This window comes from Pollachius pollachius (assembly GCF_949987615.1).
Source record: "Pollachius pollachius genome assembly, chromosome: 9".
Classification (NCBI taxonomy): Eukaryota; Metazoa; Chordata; class Actinopteri; order Gadiformes; family Gadidae; genus Pollachius; species Pollachius pollachius.
The window spans coordinates 831,108-846,107 of record NC_136942.1 but is presented as its reverse complement, the minus strand read 5'-3'; the positions used below and the strand labels follow the sequence as shown (position 1 = coordinate 846,107).

At 45.1% G+C, this 15,000-nt stretch overlaps 2 protein-coding genes across 5 annotated transcripts in view; one reads left to right on the top strand and one right to left on the bottom strand.

The window, feature by feature from the left end:
* Positions 1–3,511, top strand: part of LOC307080610 (proline-rich transmembrane protein 4-like) — a gene marked incomplete at both ends in the record, with an annotated part of 4,355 nt that extends 844 nt beyond the window's left edge. The window contains one exon of the mRNA XM_079743387.1: positions 1,410–3,511. Within this exon, the coding sequence (XP_079599513.1) occupies positions 1,410–3,511 (2,102 nt within the window). The remainder of the gene's footprint in view (positions 1–1,409) is intronic.
* Positions 3,512–6,075: 2,564 nt separating this feature from the next.
* Positions 6,076–15,000, bottom strand: part of impdh1a (IMP (inosine 5'-monophosphate) dehydrogenase 1a) — a gene marked incomplete at its 3' end in the record, with an annotated part of 9,486 nt that continues 561 nt past the window's right edge. The window contains exons 2-15 of one of the 4 annotated variants that reach the window (XM_079743389.1): positions 14,854–14,902; positions 13,311–13,412; positions 13,002–13,076; positions 12,543–12,749; positions 12,082–12,169; positions 11,759–11,958; positions 11,345–11,435; positions 11,114–11,209; positions 10,554–10,697; positions 9,868–10,012; positions 8,557–8,700; positions 7,295–7,378; positions 6,586–6,602; positions 6,076–6,182 (exon numbers count right to left, since the gene is read on the bottom strand). In XM_079743389.1, coding sequence (XP_079599515.1) covers positions 6,076–6,182; positions 6,586–6,602; positions 7,295–7,378; positions 8,557–8,700; positions 9,868–10,012; positions 10,554–10,697; positions 11,114–11,209; positions 11,345–11,435; positions 11,759–11,958; positions 12,082–12,169; positions 12,543–12,749; positions 13,002–13,076; positions 13,311–13,412; positions 14,854–14,902 — 1,549 coding nt within the window. The remainder of the gene's footprint in view (positions 6,183–6,585; positions 6,603–7,294; positions 7,379–8,556; positions 8,701–9,867; positions 10,013–10,553; positions 10,698–11,113; positions 11,210–11,344; positions 11,436–11,758; positions 11,959–12,081; positions 12,170–12,542; positions 12,750–13,001; positions 13,077–13,310; positions 13,413–14,853; positions 14,903–15,000) is intronic. The other 3 variants (XM_079743390.1, XM_079743391.1, XM_079743392.1) reach the window with 3 other exon arrangements.

Below are 15,000 nucleotides of genomic sequence, written 5' to 3'. Positions count from 1 at the left end.
CAAGACTACATTCTATCTCCAGATTAACCGTTTCTGATCTTAAATTCCTTGACATTCTGTTCTGCTGGTTGGACAGCTATTAATATGGCATTTGAGGTTGATAGAGCCATCACAACCTACATATGGCTGAAAGCTCAAAAGACTGCCCATGAATTGGCCACTGCAGAGTGGCTGTTGTGTATTCTGCAGGCAACACAGTCGTATTCAGTGTGTATTATGCATCCAGTGGGTACGTGCTTTTCATTGGTTTACTCAAGCACTGTAAAATCTTGCTCTCTTTCATCACTGTCTACCCCATTTTATCACTAACATTCTGAACTGTATCAGGCGATCCTACAATTTAATGTATTTTAAGTATGGCAAAAACAAATTCATGGACACAAATTATATGGACAAACTCGTGGAAACTCAATGTCTCTCATTGAGTTTCAAGCTCACATTGGTCACCTACCTATCCGTCAAATTGTCAAATTATAGGTGCGGTAGATCCAGTCGACCCAGATTTAGTAGGCCAAGACCCAAAACAAGTAGAGTCATTTAAGCATAGCTCCTCAAACAATCGTAAGCCCCAGGGAATGTCTTTCAAACAGAAAGATTTAAGTAGGATTTAAGTAGGCAACCCCTTATTAAGATCATCTGATATGTTATGCAAACAAACACAACTGTATAATGACGAAGAGGTTGTTTGTTGTCATACAAACATTGAAGGTTGAAGTAACTGGAAAATATGACAGCTGCATAATTTATTGGTTTAACAAGAAACAAAAATGTTGATTATAAGTGTTTTTATTCTTTTACAACTTTACACAGGACCATTGCATGATTCTAAAAAGATTACCAAATGAGAGCAACAATGAGGTCAATTTTTTACCTTATCACCAAATTCTCTCTCTCTCTCTCTCTATCTCTCTCTCTCTCTCTCTCTCTCTCTCTCTCTCTCTCTCTCTCTCTCTCTGGCTGTGTGTGTGCGTATGTCAACGACACACACAACCCCCAGCCACCACACATACACACACATGCACTCAGTTACTTGGGCTCTTTTTCTGTGTGACCTAGTTAAAGGCTCCCAGTGGCAGTCCTGGTCTATTTTATTATGGATTAACTCAATGAAAACACTGCATATCCCTTCTTGTTTCACTTTGAGGCTAGTTAAAGCCATGGCATTCTTCTTCTTCTTCCTCATTTTATATTCTTTAATAGTCTTTATTTTATTATTCGTTAAGAATGTGAAATTGTACACCCCACATTTATGTTTATGTATTATCAAGTCCCAGAACCTATTCTGTACTTAACTGTATGTATTTGCCAGTGCAAATTTGTTACAATCAATCTCAATCAAGACAATCAACCAATCTAATCAAATAAAGCAAACAAAGCCATTTTTAACATGTTATCTCATGTGTTGGCAGAATCCCTTGATGAAAACCAGGACTCGGACAGCAGTGCTCATTCAGATTGTAACAGTGACCCTACAGATACGTCAATGCTAAAAACCATAAACCAATCCTGCACTCCAGTTTACCCAGAAGACTTCAAATCGGACCAATCTCCGAATCCCTTTCATTTTCCTAGCCCGCCTTTTCTCATCCCTCTGTACTCTGATTGGAATTCTGCCATGGCTACGTGGGGCGTGGCTTGGGAAGCACACATCTACGGTGTGGGATCAATCTTCGCCATGTCCGGCTTCATATCCGTCGTGTGTTTGTTGGGTTTACCCCTGCGTTGTCCCATGGGAAGCCCCTATTTCACTTTGCTGCATCTGCTCCTCCTGGCATTCGGAGGGATCCGGGCTTTCTCTCTGCTCTACGACGCCTACAGTCACCAGGAGCGCCTCCCTCCCCTGGCCTCCCTCCTCCTCTCTGAGCTCTCCTTCCCCTGCCTGTCCTCAGCCTTCTCCCTGGCCTTCATCCTCCTCTCCCTGCGCTCGCGCATGCACTCGTCTCTCCGTCGATCCCTCACCCCCGTCTCCTGCCAGCTCTCCCCCTCGCCCTGCCTGCTCCTGTGTCTGTCCTTCTTTCATGGGATGGTCTCGCTGGGCTGTGTGGGTCTCCTCCAGCTCCTGCCCTCTTTCCCTGCCCTGCTCCTCCTACCCCGAGGCCTGTTTGTGTGCCTCTCTGTCCTGCTCCCGTTCTCCTACCTCATCTTCTACTGCTTGGCCCGAGCCCAAACCAAACACATCTTCCGACTGGGTGACAACGCAGAGGGAGGGGGTTCCTCGGAGGTTCTGCGGCCTACAAAGTGCCCATTTTCTGAGGTGGAAGACTGGGCCAGGGCGGCTGGTGTCGGCATAGCGGCGTCACTGTGTCTGCTGGCTTGCGGAGGTCTTCAGCTCTATGGCCTCCTGCACTACCTGGGCCTGGGAGGAGTGAGCTCCTATGTCTTCGAGGCCTGGCCCTGGTGGGGCTACCAGCTGAGCTGCAGGCTGTGTGAGGTGGCTGTGTGTCTGGGCCTTGCACTCATCGGTGCATACCCGTTGTTCTGTGGCACCCGCTCTTCCGTCAAGTCAAACACTCCACTTCGGCCGGGATCGTGGTCCCAGCTGCCGAGCGACTCCCCTTCAGGAGGCCCGGCCGTCCTGGCATCTCTGGGAGAAGGCAAGTCCGCCGCCCTCTCCCCTCACTTCCTCTGGTCCCAGGGTATGCAGGAAAAACTAGTGGTGTGTGAGATTACCTCGAATGGGCAGTCCGAGGCCCTGCCACTTTGCCCAATCGTGGACCCTCTAAAAAATAGAATAAGCACCTTGGAATCTACATCTGTGCTTCCACTACCTGCAGCCCCTTCACCCCCGCGCAGAACACAAGCTGGCGATTACAAGTTGTCCTCACTGGATAGTTTCGGCCTGGATGCTGACTCAACAGGGGACCTGCGTCCTCCTTCTCCCATAGACTTGTCTCGCAGCATTGACCAGGCATTATTCAGCGACGCCCTGTTCTCCCGCAGTATATTTGGACCTCCAAGGCTACCCAATGCCTCCTCCAGCCTGTCCTTAAACTCTCCTGGTAAACCACCGCTAGGCTACAGCTATGAAGACAGTGGCCTTTACCGTACAACTTCCTGTGGTGACGCGGATCACGAGAGTCCTCTATCTAAGTCGCAGCTACCTGACAATCCGTCGCATCAAAACATGCCCTCAACATTGCCGGAGCCGTTGAATCGGACGGGAAGTACCCCTGGTGCTTTCGACCAGGCTTCCATAGGGGGTTCGTCCCAGGGTCTGTGCAGCGACCCCGGGAAAACCAGGAAGACGCGAGCCTATCCCTGGGCTAACAGAGGCCACAGCTTTGCCCATGGCACCCTCCCCCAGGCCATACCCCAGCTGCACTACCACAGGCGGTACCGGACACTGAGCTTGGCCTCCCAGGGCAGCTGCGGATCCGGCCGTCTGTTAGGGACTGAGCACCTCAGCAAGAGCAAACAGCTTGAGCGAGATCTGGAAGTACAGGCGGAATTTGTCCATGTCTGCAGACAGATTGATTCTCAGAGCCTGTGCAGCGACACCATTGATCTGTGAAGGTCAGATTTAGGTGACTACAGCCAGGAGGTTCCATCCTGCAATTCAAGAGCTCGGATCCTGCAGGTTTTAAGTGCAGTCCAAAACAGAAACATTTGCCAACCCCTACACTGGGTTCATGAAGGTTTTACCTCAGATCTGAAGGGGGCTAATCAATAGGACTATTGGATGACCACCAATTAATTCTGTTATAGGATTTGGCTGGAGGGATACATTTTGAATAGTGAATTTATTGAATTAATATGAATAAAGTTTTAGTTTGGTCTAATGTTCCAAATGTTTAGTTTATTGACAAAGCCTACTGAAACTTATTCTTCATGTGCTGCCAATGTAATTCAGAATTAATATATTCTAGTTGTTCTGTCTGAACTTCTCCTGAACCTTTTTTTTCATTTAATGATTATGACAGCCTCAGAAACAAATGTTACGAACCCTGAAATTCTTATGCTAGTAATGTTAGCATAATAATAGAAAACTCTTATGTATTCCCTTAAGTGGAATACATAAGAGCATAGTGACAGTTCCATAAAGGCGCGTTCCCACCAAATGCGGTCTCTACTAGCTTAACTAGGAGACACAAGGTTGCTTGCGTGTACAACAAACTTTTCTGATGCGAGTAACTCAGCATCAAGTGAAATTCACTGGGAAAAAATTGTCTTTTACTTTATATGTATTCATGCTGCGCCTTCGCTCTTGGTTGGAATGCACGTTGGACTTATCACCGTTTTTTTTTTTTTTTACAAAAAATGCTCTCAATTTAACAGTTCTTATGCTTTCATAGATAAAGACATAATTTCCGTAATTTCAAAGCCTTTAATGAATAATTAACTCATAGGAAGTTATTGGCTTGCTTATTAGCTGTATTTCCATTTTTTTTATAATCACAAAACAAAATAACGTTTTTTCAAACACTATACTGTATAAATATAAATATTGCACTTTAAGAAACATTAAGCGCAATTTCTCATTTTATCTTCCACAACAGTTCCCGTACCCAGAAATGTAGCTATGTTGCCCTCTGCTGGTAAGACTCGCAGTATGCAATGGTGTTAAGCACGTTGGTTACATAACCACGATTTGAATGTATTTGTGAATGATAAAACACTTACAAAATAATAAAATATGTTGAAGTCTTTATTTTTGTACATTCAGCAATTGATACAGCTAAATATTGCCAATTTATGAGAATTCAGAGCGAGGCAAAATACAGTGATATAGTATAATATTATGATCTAAAAGTATACATGTAAGTTATTATTAGGAATGATGTGCTTTATGAAAATAGATACAGTATATAACATTTTTATAATTAACATAATTATAATAGATATCCTCTAACAATGAACAATCAATTATGCAGTATGATCAGTATAAACACTTTATTTTTCTCTGGGGGAACGGCTGAGGCTATAACTGAATGAGTGGCGCTACAGCTCTGGCTGAGTTTGAGCCCTGGGTTTTGTATCTGGATATGTTACAGTACTTATAAGGCGCTCAGGGTACATATAGATGTATATCTGCTAGCTTTATGCTATCATTTTTCTACTAGCCTATATGTTTTTTACTTCTTTACTAATGTAGCATGTATACAAAAAAAGGCTACTAGCATACACACCATAACAAATAACACAGAAAGCCAAACCTTCTTTCTGAAGTAACTGTGTTACTGTGTACACATTTGTTGTAAACGTACACATAATTCCATTAACTTGTATTTATTGCTCTGAACCAATAGCCAATATCACGTTTTCCCACAGAGATACCTTGCAACACATAGCTTGCGGGCTAACAGATATGTAAGCATCAAAATGTATTTCAATATTTCCGTTTGTTAAAATCATCAGCAATGTATCAGGGTGTTACAATAAACAATATATATACCGCATGCACAAATTCTTTCTATAAAATAACTACTCACCCCGAGACCTCCCTTGTAATCCGCAACAGAAGCGTGGCAGCTGTCTGTAAGCTCTGTCTGTTTTAAAAGCCACTTGTGTGCTGCTTCACTGGCAAAGGAGGATCAACAGAGGAGAAGCAGCTAAAAGCCACACTGCCCCTAGCTTTCTCTGATGAGCCTTCTGTTTATTACATAACCTCCGGCCCCTATAGTACTAGGGAAGAGCCAGATGACGATGAACATACGTTTGATGCTTTACATACTGTTGTTATGATCTCATCTCGTGTTTAATCTATGGTGTTGTGTTGTCCCGATTAGAAGGAATGAGCTGTATGAAAATAAGTCAAGTAGAGAGACAGCGAGTCAGAGAAAGAGAGAGTGTGAGAGAGAGAGGGAGAGAGAGTGAGGGGGGAGCAAGCGACAGACAGACAGAGAGATAGACAGACAGTTAGAGAGTGAACGACAGACGGAGAAAGTAACAGACAGAGAGAGACAGAGAGAGAGAGAGCGAGTGACAGAGCAAGAGAGAGAGAAAGAGAGACACAGACAGAGACAGAGTGAAAGAGAGAGAGAGCACGAGAGAAAGAGAGCTAGAGACAGTGAGAGACAGAGACAAGGACAGAGAGAGACCCACACACACATGGAGAAGAGAAGGTGGGCCGCATGATCACATGCGTACACTGAACCTTCTGGAGGGGTTGGACGTCGGGATTCCTGCAGCGGGACGGCCGCATCTCCCCTCTCCTTGGCCATCAGTAAAGCCGCTTCTCATAACTAGGGACAGAAACACAGAAGAGCCTTACTCGCTGTCAGAGGGAACAAACAACACCAACAACGACAGACGGACAACAGACGGATGCGTGATAAGAAAGGAGGGCCTTTGTTTTAGCACCAGGTGTGAGCTTAATTAGCCTTTACAAGCCGTTTGAAAATCACTGAAAACACAAGCAGGAGTGCCCACCTAGATGTATGATGGATGGAGAAGAAACATTTGCTATAGTCCACTGGTTTGGCTGGTAGACTGATCTATTCAGCATACATCTAGGTGCAAGCTCCCACTTGTGATGTCACTAAGGCACAGGGAAGGGCTGATTTTGAAACGGCTTGTCATGGCTGGACTCACTCACAGCTGGTGTTAAAACAGGGTCCCTTTAAAGAACAGGATGAACGTACTTACATGGCACAAAAGAATACCTAACATGATAGCATGAAAAAGAGAAGGAAAAAGAAGACTATTTGATGACGAGAAACCATTTTTGTTGAGATTTCACAGAGGACATCACAAACACAGATGCATGATGGGACAAACAGATTGAGGTGGTGAGTAGACTGAAGACAAAGGGCCCAAACAAACAAACATGGGAGCTAACAAGGTGAAATATATCCAGGGCACTAAACAGCAGCATATATCATCTCAAGGCAAACTGCTGTGTGTCATGGGGTATAGTGCATGGTGGAAATAAGTGCATTAGTTGGACAACACTATCAAATGATGAAGCCGTAAATAGTGCTAAATCAAACAAAGCGATAATGAAAATTGTCATCCAAGGTAACTAATGCTGTAATGGCCTGGGAGTGTGTTTGAACATTGGTTCATAATGCGCTATACCTGTGTTAATCTATATGTGCTAACAACAAATACTTTATGTTCTTACTCATGGCTGCACATGTTGCTGTGAAAAAGAAAGAAGTAGGCCTACAAAGACTTCATACAGCTTTTTAATGACAATTAAAAAAATATTTTATAAGGAACCATTCCATTTTTGATACATTCAACTGAAACCCTTGGCCGTAGCGATCAGGTGTATCTGAGAGCGAGGACTAAAGGCCAGCGGGGGGAGAGGGCTAGGGGTTCAAGGGGAGGGGAGTCAGGGGACCAGACGTACGAGTGCAGACCGTGGACCCCGCCCTCCACCTGGGCCGACATGGTCCTCTTCTCAAACTTGAGTTCCCCGGAGTACATCATAGACCTGAGAGAGAGAGACAGACAGCTAGTACATCATAGACCTGAGAGAGGGAGAGAGACAGCTAGTACATCATAGACCTGAGAGACAGACAGCTAGTACATCATAGACCTGAGAGAGGGAGAGAGACAGCTAGTACATCATAGACCTGAGAGACAGACAGCTAGTACATCATAGACCTGAGAGAGAGAGACAGACAGCTAGTACATCATAGACCTGAGAGACAGACAGCTAGTACATCATAGACCTGAGAGAGAGAGACAGACAGCTAGTACATCATAGACCTGAGAGAGAGACAGCTAGTACATCATAGACCTGAGAGAGAGAGACAGACAGCTAGTCCATCATAGACCTGAGAGAGAGAGAGAGAGACACAGACAGCTAGTACATCATAGACCTGAGAGATAGAGAGAGAGAGAGACAGCTAGTACATCATAGACCTGAGAGAGAGAGACAGACAGCTAGTACATCATAGACCTGAGAGAGAGACAGCTAGTACATCGTAGACCTGAGAGACAGACAGCTAGTCCATCATAGACCTGAGAGAGAGAGACAGACAGCTAGTCCATCATAGACCTGAGAGAGAGAGACAGACAGCTAGTCCATCATAGACCTGAGAGAGAGAGAGCGAGAGAGACACAGACAGCTAGTACATCATAGACCTGAGAGAGAGAGACAGACAGCTAGTACATCATAGACCTGAGAGACAGACAGCTAGTACATCATAGACCTGAGAGACAGACAGCTAGTACATCATAGACCTGAGAGACAGACAGCTAGTACATCATAGACCTGAGAGATAGAGAGAGAGAGAGACAGCTAGTACATCATAGACCTGAGAGAGAGAGAGAGACAGACAGCTAGTACATCATAGACCTGAGAGAGAGAGCGACAGCTAGTACATCAGAGAGAGAGAGAGAGAGAGAGAGCGACAGCTAGTACATCAGAGAGAGAGAGAGAGAGAGAGAGAGAGAGAGAGAGAGAGAGAGAGAGAGAGAGAGAGAGAGAGAGAGAGAGAGAGAGAGAGAGAGAGAGAGAGAGAGAGAGAGAGAGAGAGAGAGAGAGAGAGAGACACAAGCACACACACACACCATAGACCTTGTGTCAACAGACACAAACAGACAGACAGACAGTTCAGACATACACACAGACAGAGAGGCTGGTAGTTCAGACGGTTCACTCACCGCAGTATGGAGAGACTTTTGGCTCCAATGTCCTGACAGCCATGTTGGATACCAGCGATGAGGTAAGGAGCAAACTTGTGGATGGAACCTTTATCCTGCACCGAGCCTGAAACACCCTGGGCCACTTTCACTTTATCACCCTCACTACACACACACACACACACACACACACACACACACACACACACACACACACACACACACACACACACATTTAAAATATTAATTCACAAGATGTTTGTATGGAAAGGAAACGTTTATTAAGTGGGAGTTGGATTTTGGATTCTGCCCAAAGGGGTTGCTGGTATAGACCAGTCTTTTAATTAATCTATTTTAATACATTGATACAGAAGGGACTGTCAAAGCTCAAATCAAAATATTTGAAAAAGCATATCTCTTGTTTTACCCTTCCTATCACTATTTGTCCATTCAAATGAAAATTATTAACGCTGAAGAGATGTGAAAGGTCCAACTGACAATGACACAGAGGTCTGTTTCCTTAGGCCTGGTCTTTCCTACCTGAAGTAGTGTTTCTGACTGCCTGGTCTTTCCTACCTGAAGTAGTGTTTCTGACTGCCTGGTCTTTCCTACCTGAAGTAGTGTTTCTGACTGCCTGGTCTTTCCTACCTGAAGTAGTGTTTCTGACTGCCTGGTCTTTCCTACCTGAAGTAGTGTTTCTGACTGCCTGGTCTTTCCTACCTGAAGTAGTGTTTCTGACTGCCTGGTCTTTCCTACCTGAAGTAGTGTTTCTGACTGCCTGGTATTTCCTACCTGAAGTAGTGTTTCTGACTGCCTGGTCTTTCCTACCTGAAGTAGTGTTTCTGACTGCCTGGTCTTTCCTACCTGAAGTAGTGTTTCTGACTGCCTGGTCTTTCCTACCTGAAGTAGTGTTTCTGACTGCCTGGTCTTTCCTACCTGAAGTAGTGTTTCTGACTGCCTGGTCTTTCCTACCTGAAGTAGTGTTTCTGACTGCCTGGTCTTTCCTACCTGAAGTAGGGTTTCTGACTGCCTGGTCTTTCCTACCTGAAGTAGTGTTTCTGACTGCCTGGTCTTTCCTACCTGAAGTAGTGTTTCTGACTGCCTGGTCTTTCCTACCTGAAGTAGTGTTTCTGACTGCCTGGTCTTTCCTACCTGAAGTAGTGTTTCTGACTGCCTGGTCTTTCCTACCTGAAGTAGTGTTTCTGACTGCCTGGTCTTTCCTACCTGAAGTAGTGTTTCTGACTGCCTGGTCTTTCCTACCTGAAGTAGTGTTTCTGACTGCCTGGTCTTTCCTACCTGAAGTAGTGTTTCTGACTGCCTGGTCTTTCCTACCTGAAGTAGCGTTTCTGGCTGCTGTTGTTCTTCTCCATGGCGTCCAGCGATCCCATGCCACGGTACTTCTTTAGACGCACGCCGTCCGAGAAGAAGTACTCCCCAGGAGCTTCAGTCGTGGCCGCCAGCAGTGAGCCCATCATTACTGGGGGGGAGGGCGGTCAACATGTCATTGGGTGAGGCTGACATTGGTCGTTCAATTCCAAATTCAGCATTCTATTCAATTCAAAGAATCATCCTAATACACAGCACGGCTAACAGACTTATCTTCACTTCAACACTTCAGAACTCTTTGAAAATGGTTGCTATTGACAGAAGGGTGCTCACACATGACCAACAGGGATTTTGTGAAACCAAGGGTTTGCAGATACAAAAAGGATGACCCAAGCCGTCCTTAGAGGGGCAGTATTGATGAGTTCAACGCCATTACGTACAACAGGGCCCTCGATTCAGGGAATTGCGACAAATTGGGTCTGCTACCGATGCCTTGATTCATTATAGGAGCAGACCCATTATCAGAGTTATGAGTGACTGTGTTCGCTCATAACTCTGATAATGGGCATGCTACCCATCCCTTGATACATCATAGGATCAGACCCATTGTCAGAGTTCGTCTTTCAGCTAAACCTCTATGAAAAGGGTCAATCCGGCACCGGGATGAGCCTCCATCAAAGGTTTGTGTTCACCGGTTGAGGCTCCTAGGGCCAGAGCCTTGACCACGTGTCCCACGGTCTGAATGCCTCCGTCGGCGATGACGGGCACACCGAACCGCCGCGCATACTCCGCCACCTTGTACACGGAAGTGCCCTGAGGCCGGCCGCACGCCATCACTGCGGAACACAAGCGGCCAATCAGCTTCGACCTCTGTTGAGGCTTGATGACACGTTATGTCATCGTTTCAACAATCCCAGCGATTTCGGGTCTACATTTTTTCACACTTGTTGCATTTGGTTGAAAAGTGGGTTTGGTTCATTTTTCTCTGTGTATGAAGGTAAATTATTTATTAATCCCCGATCGGAAATGTGGGTGTCACAACAGATAGTATAGGATAATAGTAGAAATGTAAGGATTGATATAAGGAAAAGCACTTTTTTATGATTACACTACTGGTCAGACCAGCACAACGAAACTGCATTTCGTTGTACTGGTTGTCCTTACTTGTGCAATGACAATAAAGTTGAATCTATTCTAATCTAATCTAATAAAACATTAAACATTTAAATAGGTCCCAGCCCCAGCCTCTCACCTTCCTGGGTGATGCAGATGGAGCCACAGCCCATTCCCACACGGAGAGCGTCCACTCCGGCGTCGATCAGGTTCTTGGCCTGGGCCGCCGTCACCACTGAACCACACGCCACAGGTACCATGGGGGAGGAGCACAGATGAGCCCTTACAAGGAGGTTTAAGTTGTTTTTAAGAAAGAGATTAAGACTTAAGAGTACTTGGAGTTCCTAGAGTCCTTGGAACTTGAACTTACCATTTCCGCCCACTACTTGGAGTTCAGGGTATTCCTGTTTGATGTAATTGATCATACTGATCTGGTACACGGAGTTCCCCTGGGAGGAGTCCTGCAGTATGGATACAGCGCAAAAAACATGATGTCACGAAAGCTAAAGCTACAATTAAATAACAATGGATAGCAAGTGGCTATTCGTACAAGTGAAACTATACATTTAGATGCTAAACCCAACCAGGACCATAACATGCGACATGCTCCACCCACCAGGACTATTAATGCTCCACCCACCAGGACTATTAATGCTCCACCCACCAGGACTATTAATGCTCCACCCACCAGGACTATTACATGCTACATGCTACAGCCACCAGGATTATGAAATGCTACAGGCTACACCTACCAGGTCTATATCATGCTACATGCTACACCCACCAGGACTATGACGTCCACCCCGGCTTGCATGATAAGGTCCAGCCGGTACTTGTCGTCGTCCCTGGTGCCGATCGCAGCCCCACAGAGCAGCTGTTTGCGGGAGTCTTTGGATGCCAGTGGGTAGTCCCGGTTCTTCTTCAGGTCGGTGCGAGCGATGATAGCCACCAGCTCGTCACTGTCGTTCACGATGGGCAGCTTACCTGGATGCCAACAGGGTGGAGGTGGACGCAACACAGTGAGAAAGCTAACAGCATTGTCTACATTGAGATATATGTATATATATACATTCCTGTTTGGCGACGTGAGGCGTGGCTGAGTCGTACCCTTTTTGCTGCGTTGCAGTATATCGTTGGCTTCTTTTAATGTGACTCCTGCCGGTGCAACGACCAAATCTTCTCTTTTAGTCATCGCCTGGGTAAAACCAAAATGGTAATGATGTGAAACAGTGAATGGAAATAACTACAAAAACATCAACAAACAATATCTAAATAGGTTTAATTTAACGTTTTTAACCTGTAGTATTTATAATGCTGCATCTTTTCATCTCTAAAGTATTAAACTTTAGAAAAATATTTTTTATAGGAATCGGAATAGATCTGGAACACTTGTCATGAAGAGCGTTCACACACAACACACACACACACACACACACACACACACACACACACACACACACACACACACACACACACACACACACACACACACAGCAGGGACCGTTACACGTGCACATGTTCCTCATCCCCCTGTTGATATAATCACAATTACGCTGAAGTCCCCTAACCTCTTCCAGCGGCCGGTCGTGGTCCTTCTCTGACAGGAAGTCGATATCTCTGGAGGTCACGATGCCCACCAGCTTGCTGCCCATCTTCCCCGTCTCTGTGACCGGGATGCCGGAGAATCCGTGGCGCAGTTTGGCCTCAAACACGTCCCCCACCGTGTGCCTGGGACTCATCACCACCGGGTCGGTGATGAAGCCCTGCTCGAATTTCTACACCGGACAAAGAGAGCGGAGGTATACCGATTCATGTTTTATCATTTAAAAAACACTTTGGTAAATACTCAAACACACTTTACATAAGAACAACTAACACACAAGAGTACAAGCAGATATCAAATGAAAAGAACGGATAAAGAAACACACTCATTTGTGACAAAAGAAAAAACCAAGGCGCGGTTGAAGTCGTGTGCGTGGTGGCCCCGTTGGTGTCTTGTTGTCTTGTTGACGCTCTTTCAGACGTACCTTGACTTTCCGCACTTCGTTGGCCTGGAACTCGGCCGTGCAGTTATGGTGTATTATTCCAATTCCACCCATCAACTGGAATTCATGGGGATACATTACAACGACAAATACACATTTACATAAAGAAGATGATCAAGACACACACATGTATGATAGCACATCGAGCAATGGATGTAAGATCCATTACCTTTAAAATGGTATACTCTTGTTGCTCTCTGATCGAGATTGAATTAGAATAGTTTATACCAGATAACTTTGTTTCAAAAAAATGACACAATGTCACGTGAGAGAGTGGGCGGGCCTACTCACTGCCATGGCGATGGCCATGGAGGACTCCGTGACGGTGTCCATGGGAGATGAGATGAGGGGAGTCTTCAGCGTTATCTTGCGAGTCAGTGCTGAGGTTAGATCCTGCGGGATCCCGTTAGATTCAAAGAGGAAACGTCAGCGTCATTAGGACCAACCGCCACCCAGCGTCAGCTGCTCTCGCTAAGTAATGAACGGCTGAGCGCGACGAACTGCGGAGCCGTGGTTTTTTTTGAACCTGTACAGCGTTTCAGAGCATTTTAACTGATGAGGGAATATGTTCGTGGGTCATGTTAAGCCTTTTCATTTCGTCAAGGCTTATGCCTCTTTTCCAAGACTAAACAAGTAGGCATACAGCGCATTTTTCAAAATGGTGTTTTTAACTACCTCATCCTTTTTCAGAATATTTGGTCATAAATTACTTAAATGACAAAATTACTTAAATTACAAAATATATTAGCTTATATATAAGTAGGCTCACTTATGATGACCACATTCATCAGTGTTGCATCATTGGAAAAGTGGCACCATGTCAATAATGTAGATAATGAGACGTAGATAATAAAGCATGAACTACATTTAAACAAAGTTTAAATTTAGCAAACGATTTTGGTTGATTGCAAATACCAACAAACAAGCAAAGCACAGCAATTTGTATACATTGTTTTTGCTGTATCATGAATCATCTCATGGCACGCCGTCCAGCCTGTTGATGTGAAAGGCTGCTTGTTAGCGTAACGCTAGCTCGCTAAGGGGCGGCCGGCGCAGGTGTGCAGCACGTGATTACCAAGCACCTGCTAACCAGTAATGATCGGCACCTCGGCACGAGACATCCTTTAATTTCCCAGCAGAATTTCCAAAGCCGAGGGGCAACAAAGCGCACTCCCCTTCCCCATGTCAGTAGGAAGCCTTTGTTGCTCACACTATAAGGTGACCAGATTTCTGAAATGACAAACGGGGACCCTTGTAGTTTGGCAGTCCAGATATCAATAAAATATATGGTGTTATAACTTCTGAAAGGAAATAAAAGGGACATATTTGTTTTTTTTACCACTCTTGTCTTGGTCGATGTAGTACTGTAGTACACTACTAGGATGTGTTCAAACTACTTGCCAAAAATTTAATAAGGGAATGGTTCTACAGTGTGGTGATTCCCCATTCCCTATGATCGGTCATGCCTGCTTATGGTTTAAAGGCGATAGAACGGCCCCCTCAAAGCGAGGTCGCACCACATTAGCTAGACAAGAGACTTATCACTAACTGTCTCAAAGGGAATATTCATGAGCAAGTGAGAACTTTTGCCATTTACAAATCTATTCATGTATTTTTAGAATCCTATTTTTTGTAAAACGGGGACAGCTGCGGAGACAGCTCTAGCCTGGGACAGGCCACTGAAAACGGACACTGTCCCCAGAAAGCAGGGACGTTTGGCCAACCTACCTCACTATGGTTGCATTATAGACATATAATCAAGAAGTTTGTGTGTGTGTCTTCGCGTGTGTGGGTGTGTGTGTGCGTGTGTGTGACATTGTGTAGATCTACTCACCACTTCATCAGAGGTGAAGTCTATGAAACCAGGAAGTATCAGGAAGTCGCTGAGTGAAAGGCGGAGAGGACAGCATTTGAAAAGCAGGATCAACATTCCGGTATATTACATAACAGCAGTCCCTTGCTCATTCATTTATATCTAAAA